The sequence below is a fragment of the Mustela nivalis genome (genome assembly GCF_964662115.1).
Source record: "Mustela nivalis genome assembly, chromosome: 11".
NCBI classification, from domain to species: domain Eukaryota; kingdom Metazoa; phylum Chordata; class Mammalia; order Carnivora; family Mustelidae; genus Mustela; species Mustela nivalis.
This window is the reverse complement of record NC_139030.1, coordinates 100715562-100736828: the sequence shown is the minus strand read 5'-3', so window position 1 is coordinate 100736828 and position 21267 is coordinate 100715562. Positions and strand designations below refer to the sequence as shown.

The window sequence follows — 21267 nt, the reverse complement described above, 5'->3', positions numbered from 1 at the left end:
TTTGGGCAAGATTAGCTAGAGGAAATAAGCATCCTTAAGGGATCACCTGGGAGAGAGAAGAAAATATGTAATAAACAAAAGGTCTAAAAAGTCCCTGGTGTATGCAGTCACCCATCGAGGTTACTGCATCTCTGAACAATTTGCCGGACTGACACGGCTTCATTTTAAATGACATAACGTAGCCAGCCTGATACATTCTGCTGTCCAAGAGCCATATAATAAGGGTGGTAATGGGGAGCAGCTCCCAGGAGGGCGGAGGAACAGCTGTTTGTGTCACCTGGGAATGGCGCCCACATACAAATCTCATCTCTCTGACAAGGATTCTGAAGTCCCCCTGTCACTGTCACTCACCCGCAAAATTAATGACTAAAGGGGAGAAGGAGAGGAAATGCCTAGCCCCTGCAACAGAAAGACTGAGAGAGGGACAGAGCAAGTTAATAAATAAAACAAGAGCCTGAAGGGAAGAGCTGCTTTGTCAGAATATAAATATTTCCCTTCCCCTTTTATCTTTAATGTAGTGTGAGAAGCTTATTAAAGGGAAATGCATCTCTGTCCCTGGAGCCCTCGCACAAGCCTTGCGGGGAACTGCCTGCAGAACGGGCTCGCCTACCCCACGCTTATAAACTCTTCCCTGCTGGAAGCGAGCATAACGTGCAGAGCCATAAAGAAGGGCTGCGGGAAGAAAGGGAAGCCATTGTGGCCATTAGGATCCTTATCTTGATGGGCCTGGTGTCATGTTATGTTAATCACTGGGAGATGCTGAGAGACTGAGGTTGAGGAATGCCTGTCGGCTCCAAGCTTGGCTTGAGATTCCAAGGGAGGCTGGCATTGCCAGACTCATACTCCATTAGAGGGAACAATATCCAAATTTAGACAAAGGAGAATTTGTCTCCAAGAGTAAGACAGACTTAGAAGCCCATGGGGGCAGGGGTGGGGGGGGCTCTGGGAGTACTTCTCCTTCCAGCTGCCTGTCCCAAAGACCTCGGTTCTGATCGGGGTTTGGGTTCCACCGAGGTCTGGGGCTATCACATCCTTTCTGCCCATTTAGAGATATTCGGCCACGCGGATACACAAGGATGAGCCATCCATTCATCCAATGGTGGGGTCCAGCCAAAGGCAGGGGTGGGAGTGGGGACGGAGAGAGCTCAAAATGGCTGTCAGAGGTGCCTCTCCATTCTTCTCGACTAAGCTTGCCAGAGGACCTGGCCCCAGTTGCTTTCCTGCTCTACCCAGCCCAAAACATACCCAAGCATTTTTATTTCGACAGTGTAATTGATGGAGAGGACACACATTTTTTTAATCGGTATTTCTGGCTCTCTTGCCAGCATGTTCATTTGTCTCCTTGCACTTAGCAAGCAGGGTTTGCTGCTATTTCAAACCCATCAGGGACCACATAATCACTCCTGCTGCGGAACCCACTTTGTATCCCTGTGCAGGCTCCTCCCCACTACGATGTCTTTTTCCGTCTCATCCTAGCTGATTTCATACATCGGATTCTCTTCGCCGGCGAACCTCACCTCGGCTGGAATAAAGACTCAGCTGTCGCTCCGTCACTGCTATTCCAATGCCACTAGCACTTTCAGGACCAATTACATGTCACGGCGATGTCTGTGTTACCGGGAAGTGTGTAATTCAGGCACGGGGAGCCCTCCTGGGATGGATCCTAGGGAATTCCTTGCCCACCTTTCTAAACATTGCCTAGGAGCTATTGATAATATGGACCTGATTTAACATCCTACCTCCTGCGTAAGCCCCATCTCGCCTCCCTGAAGCCTCAGCTGGCCGCTCTGGGGGCCAACAATCTTGAGAGGGTCCATTTCCAGGGTTCCCACAGATAATCTGGAGGAGCAGGAGGGGGTGAGGGTGGCTCACACTTACAGGAGGGGCGCCGGTGGGTGAAAGAGGGATTAAATTTGTGCTGTGAAGATCAATGGAAGCCTTGGAGAGGCAGATTTCAGTTCAATATCATGAAGGACTTTCTAACAATTAAAGCTCTCCAAAAAATGGGAACCTTTGAAAGAGACCTTTCTCTCCCTGGAGTTCAGGTGCTGGGGATGGGGAGAAGGAGTCTCTCTGGCCAGTGACCTGCAACCGAGTTTGCCAGCGGGACCAAGTAGGGCCCCTATTTCCTGAGCCAGACTACCTGGGTTCAAATCTCAGCCTAAAACCTACTAGCGCCCTGGTCTCGGGGAAGTTATTTAGTCTCCCTACAAAATGCAGATGAAGACACATTAGTCCTTCTGGGCAATCGTGACTTTTTTTTTTTTTTTTTTTTTTGCTTTGTGTTGTGTTGTGTTGTGTTTATCAAAAGAATCTGTGGCTTTTGAACAGTAAGATAGTGTTCTGAGCCTCTATGTGCTCAAAGCTCTTCCTGATTTATAGAAGTCATAAAGAGGGGCGGCCATTTATCAGCAACTACAACATAAAACAGCATTTGGTAATTGCTATTTTACATACGTCCATAAACACAAATGTTAGTGTTGAAGCTTTCAGAAACTGTGATGAGGAAAATTCTCTTAAACCAACAAATTGAACTGCACAGGGTAGAGAAAGGTAGGAGACAATAGCTCATTTATTCAGGAGGTATTTAGTATGTACCCACCTAGCGCAAAGCCTCTTAGGAAATGCCAGTATGGCTTAAATGCAGCAGCAGTGGACCGAGGGTTGGCCAGGTAGCAGATAATTGCTTCTGACCCCTCCACTTACAAAACTAGGCAGCATTCCACAGACTCTGAAAATTTTAAGGGCTCTCTAGGGCATTTTGAATTGGTCTGTATTCCAAATGAAAGGGGCAGGACAATAATATCAAAGAGTATAAAGCATGGTGGGAAATGAGCCGCATAAACTTTCTCCCTGTTTTCCATTAGAAGTTCAGTTCTAAAGATGGTGATCACGTTGATAAACTCTACATGCATATCGCCTAGGAATGAAAAATCACTTTTTCTTTCGTTGGCACTTAGCACCGTTCTGGGTTCTGAAAGCCCAATGCCTAAAAAGGACATTGGTAGGAATAAACATGAGATGCCCAAAATATCTTTCCTACGGGTTGTAGGCATCCAGATTTGGAAAAGAAAGTTTTCCCTTCGGTAGCTCCTGCAGTCTGTAGCAACTGTCAAATATCCATTTCTCCAGCTTATTATTTTTTTTAAAGATTTTACTTATTTATTTGAGAAAGAGTGAGCGTGCTTGGGTCGGGGAGGGGAGGGTAGAGGAAGAGAATCTCGAGCCGACTAGGTTTGAAGCAAGGACCCTGGAGCGGGGTTCGATCCCATGACCCTGGCTAAAACCAAGAGTCAGATGCTTAAGCTCCTGAGCCAGCCAGGTGCCCCCAAGCTTATTAATTCACTGCAAGTATGCAGACAGAAACATGACTCTCCCTGGCCCTTCCATTTCTACAATATTTTCATTCTCAACTGAGCATAGAGGATGCTGGTGGCTTTCCGAGAAACCAGAAGTTTCAGCACCCATCTGCCTAGGCCAAATTGTCTCTTTAAACCACTAAAGGACAGTCATAATTATCCTTTCTCGAGCATTTACAACATTCTCGGTACTAAGTTCAGGACCTTACTTCATTTGTACTTCACAACCCTGTGAGGCAGGTGCAGGTATGATCACCATTTTACAGATGAGAAAACTGAGGCCCAGAGAAGGAATGGGTCTAACCCCACTTAACAAGCAACCGAATCAGGATTCAAACCCACAACACCCGTGCTATCAACCACTACCACTGAACTGCATCGCCAAAGGAAGGGGAGAGGAAGCCCCACTACAAAAATAAGAGCTTTCCAAACAGTTAACAGAAAAATGACTTTATCACTCCCAGCAGACTGAAAAACATGAGTGGGCTACCCGGAGATACCCAGCATCCCAGGGAGGTCTGTCCCGGCCTTGGGATGTTCTCCTTGATAGCTGGGTACAGAAAAGGTAGATAGAAACTCATCCTCGCAGAGGCTTTTATAGAAAACACAAGCCCACGGGCATCTGTTGGCTCTCCCCAGGGGCTCTCTCCAGGTCAGACATACTTAGGTGCTTAGGACACTCGTAAGCTTAGTAGCGACTCAATTTCCCTTTTCTTCTTTCCTTCCCACAGCTTTTTTTTTTTTTTTCCTCCAAAGTAACACCTGGGTTCCAAAGTCCTGTTCTTTTGGACCTGTCTATACCTTGGTTTCCTCAGCTGCAAAAACAGGTCCAATATATAGTAGCCACTCAAAGGGCTGTTGGGAGGATGAAGATTCAAGGAGACAGTGCAGGTCAAGGTCTTAGCACAATGCCTGGCCGCGGTAAGCACACAATAAATGTGAATTGTTAGCAAAAAGAACACTGATACAACTAATACCAGATGCTAGAGGCAGGCAGCTGGCTTTCTTCGGTGCTCCCCTGGAATCTGAGTCAGGCCATCAGCCGCCCTGGGTGCTAAGACACAGCAAGACCAACATGGTCCTCAGAACTAACGCCTTAAAATAATGGGTAATCTCTGAGCACCAAGGACTAGCTTTATACATTTTAGGCGACAGTTGGAGGAGGAGTGAAGTTTCACAGGTAAACCAAAGCCCCTTTTGCTCCAGTGAGAAGTCTGTCGCCTATTTTGTTTATCTCTTCTCTAAACGTTTCCTCTCCCGCCTCCTGGGCTGTCTTCAAAACCCCTCCGTTTTGGTAGCAGCTCTTCACAAGTCTACTGGAGGCCCCAGCAAAGGACAACGGCCCTTCCCCACCCCCCAACCCCAGCGCAAACAGCCAGCAGGACCGGCCCCAAGCACCCCCCTCCACCCCGCCTCTGTCTGAGGCCCCACCAAGGTTTCTGCAACCCCCCTGTCGGTTGTTTCCTGACAAAGCCCAGCTGGGGGAGAGAGTGGGTCAGTTCTGGCCTGTGGCAGAGAGTAGAGCGGCCACACTCACCTGCTTCCCGGAGATCTCCAGGGCACTAGTCGACAGGAGGCCACGCTAGGTCAGTCACTCATTTTTCATTCCGTAGCTCACACAAGCTATTTGCGGAGTGAGGTGAGCAGGAAGCAGAGATAAATAAATAAATAGATAAAGTCAGGCCATTGTGTGCAAAGCTCTTGGATAAAGCACAGCTCCAGGAACCCAAACTGGGGTTTCTTGTTCCAGTTCTTTCTGTGAACTCGTGGACAATTCCATCCGCCATCTTGGGCTTTGGGGTTCTCCCTTGAAAAATGAGGGAAAAGAGTTACTGAACTCTGACTCCTATCTGAAAAATCCCCAAACCATTCTCCAACGCAGCCCTTCCTTTTTAATCACAGGATGGGCTGGCTCCCACCTCTGGGCCAAACTCCCTTTACAATTTTGAGTCAGACTTAAGGTCATCCCAGAAAATCAGGTTCGTTTGTTCAACAAGACAATAAGTTCCGTAAAGTCAGGGACAGGGTATGTTCCCGGCACCCTGAAGAGTGCCTGGCCCACGGTAAACTTTAAAGACATTAAAAATAAATAAATAAATGCAGGCCATGTGGTTTTCCTTCACCCTTTTCAACTTAAAATGTACCTTATTCGTTTGCACATTCATTCAGTCATTTACTGAGTACCCACTATGTGCCTAACCCGGCTTCCCACTTCAGTGTAACTTCCTGGGATCAGAATGAACTTCCGTGACTGCTTATAAACAAAACCGGTGACTAAGGAGGGGAATTAAAAGCAAGGAGAAATTCCTTAATATATTAATGAGTTAGCTAAGAAAGAAAGGACTTCTCTGTTCCCATCGCAGAGACTGCTGATAGCCAGCATTCCCATAAAAGTTGTTTGAACCAGCTTCACACTTTCAAAGCCAAAATTAACACATCCAACGAAAGGCCCCAAAGAAATTCAGAAGGTAAGACCTGAGCCGGGGAGGGTCTCCTAATTACCAAAGAAAAGGAAACCACTAGAGAGTCTCAACCCTGCTCCCCTGCCTCTCTTAACCTACGCAGCAACCTGCCCCCGCCTCTGCTGGGGACCCCGCCAGGTGGCTCCGACCCAGCCGCGCCTCGCCCCTCCCTCAGGTGAAGCCATTCTCAAATTAAATCACAAAGAGAAGCAGCCAGTCTGCAATGATCGGTGTTTATTTAGTAAATGGGTTGATTGCCCTCATTTTGTGGAGATTAAGAGTTAATTTCCCAACGTAAAGAGAACAGATTTCTCGAAGGGCAGCCCCAGATAATTAAGAGGAAAAAACAAAAATTCAAATACTCACCCCCCCAACCCCGCCCCTTCCCACCCAGGTTTGGCCTCTCCTTGGCCTCTCCGGCCAGGTAACCACAGGCCCCCGCTTCACTGACTTTCCAGGGGAGGAGGATTTGCTAAACAAAGGCTTAGGAATTCTGTAGGCTCCTTTTAAACTGACATCTGGCAAATTCGAGATCACATAACAGTTTCTCTCTCCCTGTCCCCTGCATCCCCCTCCCCCACCCCGGCTTTGACAGGCAAATGTTTTGAGGTTTGTGTTCTCTCCCATTCACAAAGTTTTTAATCAAGTGGAGTCAAACCACTTTGTCTACACCTTAATTGAAGAGCTTGGCTCTAGAGTTGAGAGAACTATTTTACAATAATGAGGGGGCAGGAGAGGGGACTAAGTGGAAATGTGAAAAGGAAGAAAAGCAATAGGCAAGTGGCCCTTAGGGGCGCCCTCGGTGGATTGCATGCCGGGCCTTCTCGGGACCCACTGGACACGGACAGTGCACAGTACCAGGCCGTGAGCCACCATGGTCACCAGGAACTAGGAGGAGACTGGCTCAGCTCTGTTGAGTAACTTCCAATAACACATGAAAAAGCCCCTTGTGTGGGAAATCTTGGTCCGGTGAGGAACCCCCAAAGAGAGCCATAGGCTCTCAGAGCAGGGGGAGCAGGGGTGGGGGAAGCCAGGCAGACCCAAAATCTCAACTTCCTCACTCTACAGATGGAGAAACGGGCCAAGCGAGCTTAACCAACTCGCCTGAGGCCTAGCGGCTCGTGGAAGGACCAGGACCTTCAGAATTCTTCTCTTTTCCCTGGCTGTAACTGAACCCTTTCATTTGTTTGATCCTTCAAGAGACAAACGCACCACAGCCATCTCAAAACAAACTTTCGGTCACTGGGGAAAAACAGTTAAATGACTTCATAGATAATTCCTACATTGCGACACTTTACAATCACTCAATTACTCAATTACAGCAACTCTGTCAACTGTGGTCCTAGGACATATCTTTTCAAATTCTTTACCCAGGCCTCTGAGCAAGATCAAGGCAGCTGCACCACCAAGGGGGTCCCTCTCGTGGGCTCCTCATGGTCCTTGGAGGTCAGCCTTCTGCTGCTGGGGGCCCAACCCCTAGGACCAATTCAGAAGAGTTTTCATCCTTTCCCAGGCCCCTGGCACTGTAATGAGATTCTCTCTAGTCATTAGGAATGGCCAAGCCTCCGGTGGCTTCATGAATGGGGACAGTAGGATTCCAAGGCAAGGAGCTCGGAAATGGCTCTTGGAACCTGCTCTCCCTGTCTTCTCCTTCTGAAACAGGTGTTCTTTCTCCCTTCCTTCCTTTCAGCCATAGTGTCCCACCAGGAGGACATTGCTGTCCCGCCTCTCTGTCTGCTGCTCCTGCCGCTACCACCGGGTCAGATGCTCACCTGTTCCCAGCTCCGTCGTGTGAGGTGAGGGTTCAGGTGGGTATGCGGATGGCACTGTGGGTCTGAGGAAATGCTGTGAGTGAACTGTGGGAGTCACAGGGGTCACATTTTACGACGGCCACCATGAACTCCTTGAGACTCATAAATAAGGCCCCAGACCCAACATTGCATCACTCAACTGCCCCGTCTCTCTTTCCCTCTTATTTTCTCTTACACACACACACACACACACCCCTCACACACCTCACACACCTCACACACCCCATTCTCCCTTCCACTTCTCATGATTCCATCCTTCCGTTCAAAACATAATCAAGTAAAGTGAGGACTTGGCACAACACCAGAGATCTTCTAGAAGGCATGGATGGCACAATACACTGCTCTGGAATATGAGTTTGGGTCAGTGGTTCTAAAACCTGTCTAAAAAAAAAAAAAAAAAAAAATCACCTAGTGAGATTTAAAAACTTAAACCCAAGTTCAAAGCCAGCATTTCTGGTTCAACATGTCTGAGGTAGGGCCCAGGCTTCTGAATTTTTTTTTTTTTTTAAACTCCTTACGTGATTCTGATGACCACCCTCCAGCCACTGCTCCAGCCCCATCTTTTCTTTTCTTGAAGCTTCCCTTGGAGGCTGTCATGACCATTGTTGGGTCTTGTCCCTACAACTTCTCCTCCTAGTGCCTGCTCACTTGCACGGCCTGCCGAGATGCTGTGATGGGAAGGGCCTGACACACTCACCCTAGTGAACAGGGGCCGTGCCCCCACATCTCCTAATCTAGATCCCTAGTGGCTCAGTTCCAGCCATGGAAATTAAACTTTCCTTGCAAAATTAGGAAAAAAAAAATAGTAAGCATTACCAAGTGGTTTCGAAAACTGTACAGGAAAACTACTCTAGGGGGGCGGGGTCATAACCAGTCTGAGGCTTGATATCTCAAGTCTGGAAACTCTGGGGCTTCTCTACATTTTAGAAGGGCTTTTGATAAGACAAATAAAAGGACAAAAACTAATGTTTACCATGAAGACATCAAGTAGCAGTTCAATGCAAAGTGAAACATGCTATATAAATCTAGGTTTTAAAACTTTAAAAAAGAAGATTTTATTTATTTATTTAATTTATTTGACACAGAGAGAGAGAGATTACAAGCAGGCAGAGAGTCAAGCAGAGAGGGGGGGGGAAACAGGCTCCCTGCGGAGCCGAGAGCCCTATGTGAGGCTTGATCCCAGGGCCCTACCCCAGCCAAAGACAGAGGCTTAAGCCACTGAGCCACCCAGGCACCGCTAAATCTAGGTTTTAGTCCAGACTTTGCCACTATAAAAATGAGTTTCCACTTAGAAACTTGAAGAATTGTTATAAAATTAGAAATACTGTGCCTAAAGCACCTGGTACTTTACAAGTGATAATCATTTTCTACTAAAAATATAATGATTTTAATGCTCAAAGAATCTGAAGAGAGCAAGTTCTGTAAACCCAGTGGTGTGCCAAAGCCAGCTCTCCAGGGCTTGTGAGAGCTGACTACATGCATCTTTTCCAAAATCCAAGCTTAGTGACATAGTGTTGCCTTGAAATAGGCCATGGTAGCCGTATTTACACCACAGAAATTGGCAAATGTACAGATCAGGCTTTTTTCTTGGAGAGCTGGTGATTAAACACTTGACAGCATACTTCTGGGGGAAAAAATAAAGTCACAATGTTAGCAAAGAGCCAGAGCCCCAAAATATACACCTAACTTGATTTTTTCTTTTATCTCTAGGATTTGCATCCATATAACCAAACTAGGATTCTGCCATCCCGATATTTTGCCCATAGATCACAAAGTATTGCATAAATACTATCTCATTAATCCTCACAGCACCCCAGGGGGAGCAAGAGAGGTTAAGTGACTTGCCCGAGGCATGACAGAAAATCAATGGCGAAAAGCAGAATGTAGCCAGTCCGTGCTAACCACCTCAGCCAGCCTTCCTCCACATCCATGCTGTGCTCACTGGCATTAAACACGTAAGTAGCAATTACCAACAGGGCCTTGCTTAACCTCATAACCCAAATCGCCAAAAGTCTCATTCTAGAGACTGTGGTCCAAACATCTGTCCTTGAGTACAGATTTGACTCCCCAGAATGGCCCACAACTCTCCACCTGGAGATTTCCCCCCAGGATCACTGACGATCTTTTATTAATCAACTTCCTCCACATTCTTTCTCCTTCAAGTTCAAGGGCATGTATTTGAAAAAAACGGCTGGCCACAGTTAGGTATCTGTTCTAACAGATGCAAGGGCATCATAACCAATCAACATGGGTTCTCACGTCCTAGAGTGATCCCCGCTACCCCTTGAATGTGGGGTGTGGGCAGACCTAGTGAGTTGCTTCTAATGAATAGAATATGAAAAAAGTGACAAGACGTCACTTCCAAGATTACGGCAAGACTGTGACTTAATTGCCATCTTCTGTGTTTTTTCTGTCTGTCTGTCTCTCTCTGAGCACTTGGTCTAGGAGAGCAAGGTGCCGTGTTATAAGTGGCCTTATAAGAGGCCCACGGGCAAGGAACTGATATCTTTGGCCAACGGCTAGAGAAGCTGAGGTCTGCCATCAGCCCTGTGATGACCTTGGAAATGGATACTCTAAGACCTGCCAATAGCCACATGAGTGAGTTTGGAAGTGGATCCTTCTCCACTTGAACCCTGAGGTAACTACAGCCCCAACCAACACCCTGGTTGCAGTTTCCTGAGCAACCCAAGCCACGGGACTAAGCTCATCCAGATTCCCCACATACAGAAACTACGATATATTAAATGTCGGTTGTTCTAAGCTGCTAATTTTGGAGGGTGATTTGTTATATAACAACAGATAACCAATGAAGCCGCAAGCTGTAAGAGAAATGGTCAAAGGGTTTGAATGACATAAATCACCTCTGCTGGGTGGGGCCTAGCACACCTATCAGCCCTCCAGCACAGCCCTGCTCTTATTCAACCCAGACATCTCGAACTTTCCTGACACTGGAGAGTCTGCTTAGGCGTAAGAATGTTCCCATTCTGGGAACTATCCAACACCCCAAACTAAAATGAAAGGAATTCAGTGGCATCCTGGCAACTTGAAATTCCAAGTCTTTAAAGTTATAAAGTCTGGTAAAAGAGAGGCCGAAAGGGGGAGGTGTATGCTCAAAGCTGCCCTTTCTCGTCGTCTTGCATGAGTAATTCTTACAGCTGGAGTTTTCACTACAACCACAGGACTGTGGCACCACGAAGGTGGCCGTTTTCAAATCTGGCCTGACATCAGAATGTCATTCAACTAGATAAACCTGGGACTTGGCCAAAATAAGTAGCATTTAAGTAACTGCAGCCAATGAACACCATCACTTTTCTGTGAGACCATATGACTATGATGTGAAGAAATAAAAGCCTTTGTTGTTTTAAAGGGCAGGGACAATTGGAAGTTTTGCAGCAGACAGTTACAAAATTTTCCACCCTTAGCTCTCCAAAGAAGATACAGTTAGTGGCTTGGGAGTTGGGTGTGGAAAGAATCTCTTGGAAAAGAAAATTAAGTTGATCCTGGGCAGAATGTGAACCAGCGTTACTACATTTATCATAGAGCCTGAAACAGACTATTTAGCCCCCTACGTTGTGAACTCGCTTTAATGGTCTACTCCGTTTTACTTCTTAGCTCCTTGAAATCATAGCATTCTGGAGGATCAGGCAAGGCATAGAAGGCTACCACATTCCTCTCACAAACAGCAAATTTTTATTTTTCAGAATACTTTTTGAGTGGGTTTTTAAAAACCCATTCAAAAAAACAAAACACTCCCCAAAATTAGACTTCGCTTTTATGCTTTTTGCATTTGTCCGCCTGGGACAGGGCAACAGGTCTCAGGCCTCACATCTGTGATGCTTTCCATCTGGGGTGGGATTTCTGCATCTGATGCATAGACTGTTTTAAAAATATTTCATTCACCCCTTGTATTTTCTTAAAGGGTTCTCCTTTTTTCTTTCTAAACAATTATCCCTATTACCTATCATCAGCGAGCTGTCTGGGGCTATAATCTGGGGAGTAAAAGCTCATCAACTAAACTGGTTGTAGCTGTATTTGAGACACAGTATCTTACCCTGTCGGTTTTCATTTTATTTGATGACAGTGCTTGCAATTTCTCCTTCAATAAGCAAAGATGACTTAGATCAGTGGCCTGATGAATAAGCATGAAAATTTGATTTAGAAAAGGAGGATATCCAGAAGCTCCCTGAGAGAAAAAAGGATTTCCAACCCCCTACCACACACACTTTAAATGACAAAGCAAAGCAGCAGCATTGTCTTTAAACAACATCTTTCAAGTCAATATCAATGCTCCCCAATGTTAGGTAGTAAGAATAATAATTTAGAAAGAAAAAGAGGAGACTTTAAAAGTATATAAGGAAGGCATAAAATATTTTTAAAGCAAATGTCATTAATCCTTTGTATTACCCTGGAGCAGATAACCTAAAAGAAAACAAATAAGGTCCTGGGTGTGAGGGGGAAACTGATGCTTTGGAAGAAACTGTTGAGGGGCGGAGGGAGAACGTGAGCAGTCTGACACCCTACCTTGGCCCACATGATTCAGCCCTTCAGGTCCATTAGCAAGAGTGGGAAAGTACAAAGAACTGTGAAGTAGAAGGTAAATGCCTAGTAAACTTCAGTAATAGAAAACAAAAGAAAAACAGAGGAAGGCCAAAGTCTCCCTAGAAAGGGAACCCAATGCATTTGTCTGCGATTTCGAAACCAGTTTTTTCTTGCAGGAGAAGCAGCTCCCCGGGGACAGCAGAGACAACAACTTCTACAAACACGCAACCTGACCAGAAACCACTCGGGGTCCAGAGCCTGGAGCTGAGACGGGCAGAAGGAAGGGCTCGGCCAGGAGTAACGATTTCTCAAGCATAGTATTTGTGCGTGCGCGCGTGTGTGTGACAGAGACACAGTGAGAGACAGATTTAGCCTTTCTCAAACTGTCACTTCCCCTGCATGGGAATTCATGATATTCTTTGCAGCCCAGAGAGAGAGGAGAGCCCCCCCGCCCCCCCCCCGGTCAATTCTGACCTCCGCGGGAGTAACCCGAGAGCTCAGGGGAGAGCCCAGTGTTGTGAGCAGGGCGAAGATTTGGCCGGGAACAAAAGACCGCTTGCCAATCAGAAAACGCTGCTGGAGAACGCGGATAACCTCTCTTTGTGTTTTGAAAACTTCTTAATTAGCAAACGCCCTGCTTTGTAATGCGCATGAAAACTTCTCTATGCAACATTGCAACTGCAGGATCAAGTCGTTGCTTCTGCAACGAAGAGGGGAGCCCGAAAGGCCGCACGCCCAAGGACCAAGGAAAGCACCGCAGTCGAAGACGCACTTGAAACCGTGCAGAGTTCCCGGGCGCGCGGCCTCAGGTACATCTGTAACTGCCCCCCACCCCCGTCGGAGCTTTCCCGTAGCCGCTCTAAAGCCGCACCAGAGTTCCAGACTCTGGGCCGTGCGCGCGGGCGGGGCGGCCTGGGGGGCCGCGGCCCGGGCCCTCTCCCCTCGGAGGGGTCTGCACTTCCTCCCGCCTTAAGTCGGCCCCCTCCTCCCGACTCCAGTTTCTCCTCGGACGCGGGCCCCTCCTCCTTCCTACACCCGGAGAGGGGGTGAAAGGGACTGCGGCCTCACGTGGTCTGTTTGGGTCAGGGGAGAAAAAAGCGACCCCCTTCTCGCTCGGTACCGAGCCCCACATTTAGGATCCAGCTACCCTGAAGCCCCCTGCCTAACCCGGCCGGCATTGTCAGTCCAGGCAGGGCTAACGTGACTCCGGGTCACGTCTCTCCGCCCCGGCGCTGCGCTGTTCTTCCAGCAAAATCCCCTCTCGCCGCGCCCTGCCGCTCGAGATGTGCGTTTTAGTGTACCCGGAAGAGGAGCAAACCTTTAAAGCAAATTCCCTTTCTGCTGCGTTCACCCCCCACCCCCACCCCTCGAGCGAATTCACCGTAAAAGTTTTTCTTAACTTTTCCGTCCCAGCCCCCTGCCCCTCCCCTCAGGAATCCGCCCAGAGCGCTGCAGACTCCGCCCCTCCGGGTCCCTCGCCCGGCCCTTCCGACTCCCACCCAATCCGGAGGCCGCCACACAGAAAACAAAGACTACCATTGGGCCGCCCCGGAGCTCGAGGGCCCGCCCCCGGAGCGGTTTGTGAATGGGGGGAGGGGAGGGGGCGGGGCGGCCCGGAACCCTGCGAGCCCGACGCTTCTTCTGGCGAGTTGCGCGACTCCGAGGCGTTACTCTGCGCTCCCTCCCGGCGGGCGGCGGCGGCGGGCGGCGGGCGGCGGGCGCCGGGACTCACGGGCCGGGGCTTCGCGAGGCTGGAGAAGCCAGGCCCAGGCCGCGGGCACCGGGCCCTCGCAGCTTCGGACGCAGTGTAACTGGATTTCCGAAAAGAACTCGCTGGGCTGCTGGCTCCAAGGCGCCGATCGGACTCCGAGCGAGAATCACCCGTTTGGCAGAAACTTGGGGGCCGAGCTTTTGGGGCTGAGGAAGGAGCCGGGGAGCAGAAAAGGAGGCGAAGGAGGAGGCGGCGGCGGCGGCGAGCAGAGCCTCGAGGCGAGGAGGCGGAGCAGCACGGCCGAGGCGGCGGCCTCGGCTCGCAGGCGGCGGCGCCGGGCTCTAGCCTACCGGGGGCCGGACTCGGTGTGGGGGCGCGTGCGTTCCTGCGCGCCGTGGGTCGACAGACTTTGGGCAAACTTTGAAGGGTAACCGGAGACGCTTGCTGCTCCTCGCCTCAGAAAAAGCCGCACCGTTACGTCGCAGCGGGAGAATAAAGCGGCCCCACTCGGCGCCCCCGGCCCAGGCTGGCGGGTTTGGGCCCCCAGCGGCTGCTAGAGGGCTGGGCGGAGACGGCTGCGGCGCCCCCGCGGCGCGGGCACCCCAGCTGCAGCGCCCTCGGCTCCGCGCCGCCCACGGCCCGGCCTCGGCGCCGGGAGGACTCTCATGCGCGGGGCGCGGCTGCGCCTCCTCGGATCCGAGCCTCTCCCGGCTGCCTCTTCGCGCTCTGCGGGCTAAGAGCGCCGCTGCACCCGCGGCCGGCGATGCGGGGCCCCGGCGCCGCCGCGTCGCGCTCGCCTCTGGGCCTGTGCACCCTGGTGCTTGCGCTGCTGGGCGCGCTGCCCGCCGGCGCCGGGGCGCAGCCTTACCACGGCGAGAAGGGCATCTCAGTGCCGGACCACGGCTTCTGCCAGCCCATCTCCATCCCGCTGTGCACGGACATTGCCTACAACCAGACCATCCTGCCCAACCTGCTAGGCCACACGAATCAAGAGGACGCGGGCCTCGAGGTGCACCAGTTCTACCCGCTGGTGAAGGTGCAGTGTTCTCCCGAACTGCGCTTCTTCCTGTGCTCCATGTACGCACCCGTGTGCACGGTGCTGGATCAGGCCATCCCGCCGTGCCGCTCTCTGTGCGAGCGTGCCCGCCAGGGCTGTGAAGCGCTCATGAACAAGTTCGGCTTCCAGTGGCCCGAGCGGCTGCGCTGCGAGAACTTCCCGGTGCACGGCGCCGGCGAGATCTGCGTGGGCCAGAACACGTCGGACGGCAACGGGGGCCCGGGCGGCGGCCCCACAGCCTACCCCACCGCGCCCTATCTGCCGGACCTGCCCTACACCGCGCTGTCCCCGGGGGCCGCTGACGGCAGGGGCCGCTCTGCCTTCCCGTTCTCGTGTCCCCGCCAGCTCAAGGTGCCCCCCTACCTGGGCTACCGCTTCCTGGGCGAGCGCGACTGCGGCGCCCCTTGCGAGCCAGGCCGTGCCAACGGCCTCATGTACTTTAAGGAGGAGGAGAGGCGCTTTGCCCGTCTCTGGGTGGGCGTGTGGTCAGTGCTGTGCTGCGCCTCGACGCTCTTCACCGTGCTCACCTATTTAGTGGACATGCGGCGCTTCAGCTATCCGGAGCGGCCCATCATCTTTCTGTCGGGCTGCTACTTCATGGTGGCCGTGGCGCACGTGGCCGGCTTCCTGCTGGAGGACCGTGCGGTGTGCGTGGAGCGCTTCTCAGACGATGGCTACCGCACGGTGGCGCAGGGCACCAAGAAGGAAGGTTGCACCATCCTCTTCATGGTGCTGTACTTCTTCGGCATGGCCAGTTCCATCTGGTGGGTCATCCTGTCGCTCACTTGGTTCCTGGCAGCCGGCATGAAGTGGGGCCATGAGGCCATCGAAGCCAACTCGCAGTACTTCCACCTGGCCGCGTGGGCCGTGCCCGCTGTCAAGACCATCACCATCCTGGCCATGGGCCAGGTGGATGGGGACTTGCTCAGTGGGGTGTGCTACGTGGGCCTGTCCAGCGTGGATGCGCTGCGGGGCTTCGTGCTGGCACCTCTGTTCGTCTACCTCTTCATTGGCACGTCCTTCCTGCTGGCCGGCTTCGTGTCGCTCTTCCGCATCCGCACCATCATGAAGCACGACGGCACCAAGACCGAGAAGCTGGAGAAGCTCATGGTGCGCATCGGCGTCTTCAGCGTGCTCTACACCGTGCCGGCCACCATCGTCCTGGCCTGCTACTTCTATGAGCAGGCCTTCCGCGAGCACTGGGAGCGCACCTGGCTCATGCAGACGTGCAAGAGCTACGCGGTGCCCTGCCCGCCTGGCCACTTCCCGCCCATGAGCCCCGACTTCACTGTCTTCATGATCAAGTACCTGATGACCATGATCGTGGGCATCACCACCGGCTTCTGGATCTGGTCCAGCAAGACTCTGCAGTCGTGGCGCCGCTTCTACCACAGACTCAGCCACAGCACCAAGGGGGAGACTGCGGTATGAGCTCCGGCCCCTCCCCCACCCTCCCTTCCCCCATCCCCTAGCAAGGGGAGAGGCGCGGGAAGGAGAGAACTGCGGGGGGAGGGGGGGGTCCTGGAACCTCCGTCCCCTCCAATGAGAAGTGACCTGGAAGAGAGATGATATTTGTAGATTTGGGGCCGGGGTTGGGTTTGGAAAAGGAGGCCCGGGTAGAAAGACGGTTCGGATGAAAAGACTTAGTGGCAAAGACTTGCAGGATGTTAATGATGGTGATGACGGTAACGATGATGTTAATCGTGTACGGTACGGGCCGACCTGGGCCTATCGCGATTGACCCAGCAGAGATGGCTCTGAGTTCTTCCCGGCTCCAGGGCCAAATTGGGACTGGGAGCCATGCCCCTGCTGCAAGACCAGTGGCCTGTCCTCACTCCTGTGAGGCCCGGGTGAAAGGTACAGCTTTGTCTGCGGCGGCGGCTTTGTTGGGAAAAGGGAGGACTCCCTGCGGTGTCCTTGTCAAGCGGTGGTCAAACCATAATCTCTTTTCACTGGGGCCAAACTGGAGCCCAGATGGGTTAATTTCCAGGGTCAGACATTACAGTCTCTCCTCCTCTGGCCCCTCCCGCCTGTTTTTCCTCTCCTAGTCCTTTCAAGTCTTGTAAAATAAGCATTTGGAAGTCTTGGGAGGCCTGCCTCCTAGAATCTTAATGTAATGATGCAAAAGAAATGAAGATAACATTTCGAGAGGAGGCAGAGGAGATGGGTAGTAGGTATTTCTGCTACTTTTTTTTATTTTCTCGGGAAGGAAGAAGGTTTTATTTGGTTTCATACTCTGAAAAGAAGTGATGACTTGTTGCTTTTCAAAACAGGAGTGCATTTTTCCCCTGGTCTTTGTTGTAAGAGACAAAAGAGGAAACAAAGTGTCTCTCCTGTGGAAAGGCATAACTGTGAAAACAGCAACTTTTATAGGCAAAGTAGCACAAATCAGAGCTTTCCCTTTGGATGTTAATTTGGCTGAGATAAACATTCCTTTTTAAGGAAAAGTGAAGGGCCGCACGCTTCCATACCCACAATCCGTCAGAGATTCTGACTTGGCTAAAGGGAACGCAAGGGGGTTTTGTTGTATTTGTTTAAAATAAATTTTAATTTAGAACACACGATCCTATCTACAGGCTCTATTCAAATGTTCAGAGGAATTTCTTCCTTTATTATTTTTTATGAACCTGCGTTTGGGTTTTCTATTTTCCTCCAATTTGAATCCTTCAAGATAAAAGGAAAAGCATAATGCCCTCAGCCTCCAACATAAAGAAGGTAAATTTTTTAAAAAGTAAAGAACCATTTGTCCTGTTTTCTTAGTTCCAAAAATCCGTTTATAAGACCTCATGTGTGTGCTGACCCTGTCTTTGTGTGGCTGGGCGGGGAGATGACCTACAGAAATGACAGTGAATGAAGCGGACAGTTCAAACCGTGGGTCCCATTTTTTAAGGAAAGTCATTAAAAGAAGGTAAACTTCAAAGTAATTCTGGAGTTCTTTGAAATGTGCTGCATGACTTAAATTTATTAATCTTAAATCATGTACTTTCTTTTCTATAATGGAACTGATTCCTTTGCATAATGCTCTAAAGCTGAGCAGAGAATCATGGGAGCGAACCTTTCCTCCACCTTTGACATTACCCTCCAATCTTGCAACGCTATCCTGTTTCTCAAAACAATTTTTAAATGCTGTTTTAAACAGTTTTTAAATCCTAGAGGGTACTGTCAGGAGTAAAGTTATTTTATATATGTAATGTTCAGTTGAGTGGAGCTGCTTTTTATATTAAAGTTAACATCAACCTTTTGTTTCTTAAACCTCCAAAAGGGTCTCATCTGTCAGATTTTAAAACTCCCACTACACAGTTTTTGGCATCTTTTGTGTTGTATCTCTTGCATGTGAAATTTGTAAAATAGAGACAAGTGCAGTATGTATATTTTGTAAATCTCCCATTTTTGTAAGAAAATATATATTGTATTTATACATTTTTACTTTTGGGTTTTTGTTTTGATTTCGCCTTTCAAAGTCTACAAGGAAGCCTCACTTTATCACATGTACAGATCACAAAATAAATTTTTTTAATACAAAGCGAATGTTTACTCAGTTGACAATTCCTATGGATCTTTATGCCAAAGAACTTCGTGATGCAAAAAGAAGGTATGGAGGAGCACCATTGGGTCTGTCCCTTATGTAGATGTTCTGTAGTACTGAGGTCTTCTCCTTGCCTTTTAAAATACTGTTTAATGAATGCCTTATCCGTTCTTTAATTTCTTTTTTCTGGTGTTGCTGCTTCCCACCTCCCACCACACTACCTTTTGCAAACGCCCAAGCCTTTTCATACCCTGCTTTGGGTAACTTTTGGAAGGGGCTAGGATAGGCATCTCTTTAAGAGAGATGCTATCTGATCCGTGTTATTATCTCCCCTTCGGAGATTGCAGCCCATGTTTGAAAGAGGACCCAGAGATATTTTTGGTCTGCTTTTCTGGTGGTGTTTTCCTTGGGAAGACTTCAGTGAGTTTGTTTTGTCTGTGTGTGTTTCTTTTTTTAATTGATGTTTTTGTGTTCTAATGCACCTTACCTAATTTGTTCATTCTTTAATCCTTTGGCCTCACGGGGCTGGGAAGTCCGTGGAGGGTTCTAAGGAACACCAAGGGCCTTCCGTTTGGAACCTTCTCGGCTGTAGCCTTCACTCTACCTTCTAGGTTAACCGAACCAGAGGTCAAGTGATTCCCCGAGGTAGCAGTGACTCAGCAGCTCCGGCAGGAATAGACTCCAGCCTGACCCCACGGTGGCCTCGAGCCACTGAAGCTATTTCTCTCTTTTCGGAGAGGCTAACTTTGGAATCAGATTAGACTGAGAAGCCTTCCTAGCCAGCCACTTTGATATTAAGCAGTCCCTCAGGGAAATGATAAAGGCCTTCTAAATACTTCCAATTCCAAGCCTCGGTTGGTTCCCCCCCCCCCCCCAACTCCTCTCTCCTTTAATCCAGGTGCCTTTTTCCTGGCATTTCCTAACAGTTGCTCCATTCTGGGGCGGCCGTCAAGACCCAGCAGCGGACTGGACGCTGCTGTCCTTCCTGGCTCCGGCTCTAAGCTTCTGCACTTCTAAAGCTCCACAGAAACAGATCTGTTTTTGTTTTAATTAACAGGCCTGCTCGCAGGGCTGGTGTGCTTTGCAAACACGCAGGAGGAAGACCGGCACCAGCCCTCCGAACCTCCTGGGTTTTGAACATCACAATGGGTGTGAGCTCATCTCAACCTGTGAAGATTTTGGCATCAAGGAAGGAAAAACATAGCGACTTAAAGTCTCCCTAGGTTTATCCAGTTTTGGCTCATAAAATGACACCTTTTCAGTGAAAGCATGCCTCTTTTAACACCACACTAATACCGCCTGTTAAGGATGTTTGCTTTTAGAGTAGGTGGAAGGCTCCCAGTGGGGTTTTTTGCTCACAAATTAACTGCTAAAGGCACTTAGACCCTTGTGTGGGGAGAGCTGCGTGACTGTTCCTATAAATGTGTCCCCTGCCTCATCCTTCTGGGCACTAAAGACGGAAGAGCTTGGTCTTTAGTGAGGGAACAAAGACTGTATGAATAAATTACTACCTGCTTTTTTGTAAGCAAAGATAAAGGTGTTCCGTTTAATTCCTTTCACATTGGGGTACATCCTTACACAGCTGATTCTTACTTAAGAATTTTAGAAGCTTGGTTTTTTTTTTTTTAAGATTTTATTTATTTATTTGACAGAGATCACGAGTAGGCAAAGAAGCAGGCAGAGAGAGAGGGAGAAGCAGGCTCCCTGCTGAGCAGAGAGCTCGATGCGGGGCTCCATCCCAGGACCCTGGGATCATGACCTGAGCTGAAGGCAGAGGCTTTAACCCACTGAGCCACCCAGGTGCCCCTAGAAGCTGAGATTTTTAAAGAGGCACATCTTAGCAGAAAACATGAGGGAGATTGTTTATGAAAGGGCATGTGTAGAGTTCAAGAAAAACATTGGCAGTAGTTTGGTGTTAATCCCTAGATAAGGAGCAGAAACACTTGTGAACATTTTCTATAGTTGATAAAACAGAATTATTTACACAATAACCCGATGCAACACCTAACCTTTTGGGGTAGGTATGTGAGAAATCATGGCAATAAATAAATCTCCTGTTGATGACATTTTGCCATTAAAGAAATTTTTAAGCGTGCTTGATTAAGAAAAAAAAAAAAAGTTGTGATATTAGAAATTCTCTGGGTAGAACACCAGGAGTAGAGCAGCTGTAGGTTTGAGCCCTGTAATTATACTGGGAAATTCTCTTCTAAGTCTCTCATCTTTAATTTCACTGAAAAGGCAGGTGGCTATTTATAGAGGGTATATTTTTATGTATGTGTCTGTGGGTGGTGAATAAGAGTCTATAGGGCATCCTAGGAGGGACCACAAGCACACCAGTGTGGACTTCAACAATTCCTGGGTCTATTCCCTTTTTCTCTTATTTCACCCTTAGTGGCATTAAACCGACTTCATAAAACTTGCTTCTTCGACTGTGTCCTGCGTGGGACAGTTCTGACATCTGAATCTGTAATTCTCACGTTTACATAAAAATGAACTCGTTAAAAGGGAACCACAACATGGCAAGTCTTCAGTGACCACCCATTGTACCTCTTATTCTCTCTGGTTAGAAAAAAAAAAAAAAGTTCAGTCACTTGTCCTTTTCTCATCAGTACAACAGTGGTAGAAAAAAAGGAAGTTTGTCCAGGATCGTAGTAGTTGACTCTAAGTGATCCAGTTGGAGAAGGACTCCTCAAGCAGTCACTGTATCAAAGGCAGTCTGACAGGGACCGGATGGGAACAAAAAAGTGAGAAGGGCAGTCCACCCGCAGTGACTCGTGCTACAGTTCAGGGTGAGGCCGGTGT

The 21267-nt window shown here is 49.2% G+C and overlaps 1 protein-coding gene and 1 long non-coding RNA gene across 2 annotated transcripts; both read left to right on the top strand.

Moving 5' to 3' along the window:
• The first annotated feature begins 8730 nt into the window (after nucleotides 1-8730).
• On the top strand, nucleotides 8731-20001 carry LOC309843409. The gene is made up of 2 exons (XR_014300130.1): nucleotides 8731-12980; nucleotides 19523-20001. It is a non-coding gene; the product is annotated as an uncharacterized lncRNA (long non-coding RNA).
• Nucleotides 14639-18462, top strand: FZD7 (frizzled class receptor 7). Its single transcript, XM_082688871.1, has one exon. It carries the CDS (start codon nucleotides 14646-14648, stop codon nucleotides 16368-16370), a length of 1725 nt encoding a protein of 574 aa, XP_082544997.1. The 5' UTR covers nucleotides 14639-14645; the 3' UTR covers nucleotides 16371-18462.
• Nucleotides 20002-21267: the final 1266 nt, after the last annotated feature.

What these genes read in the sequence shown, in the direction of transcription:
- FZD7 (XM_082688871.1), top strand. Translation starts at nt 14,646, where the DNA reads ATGCGGGGCCCCGGCGCCGCCGCGTCGCGCTCGCCTCTGGGCCTGTGC.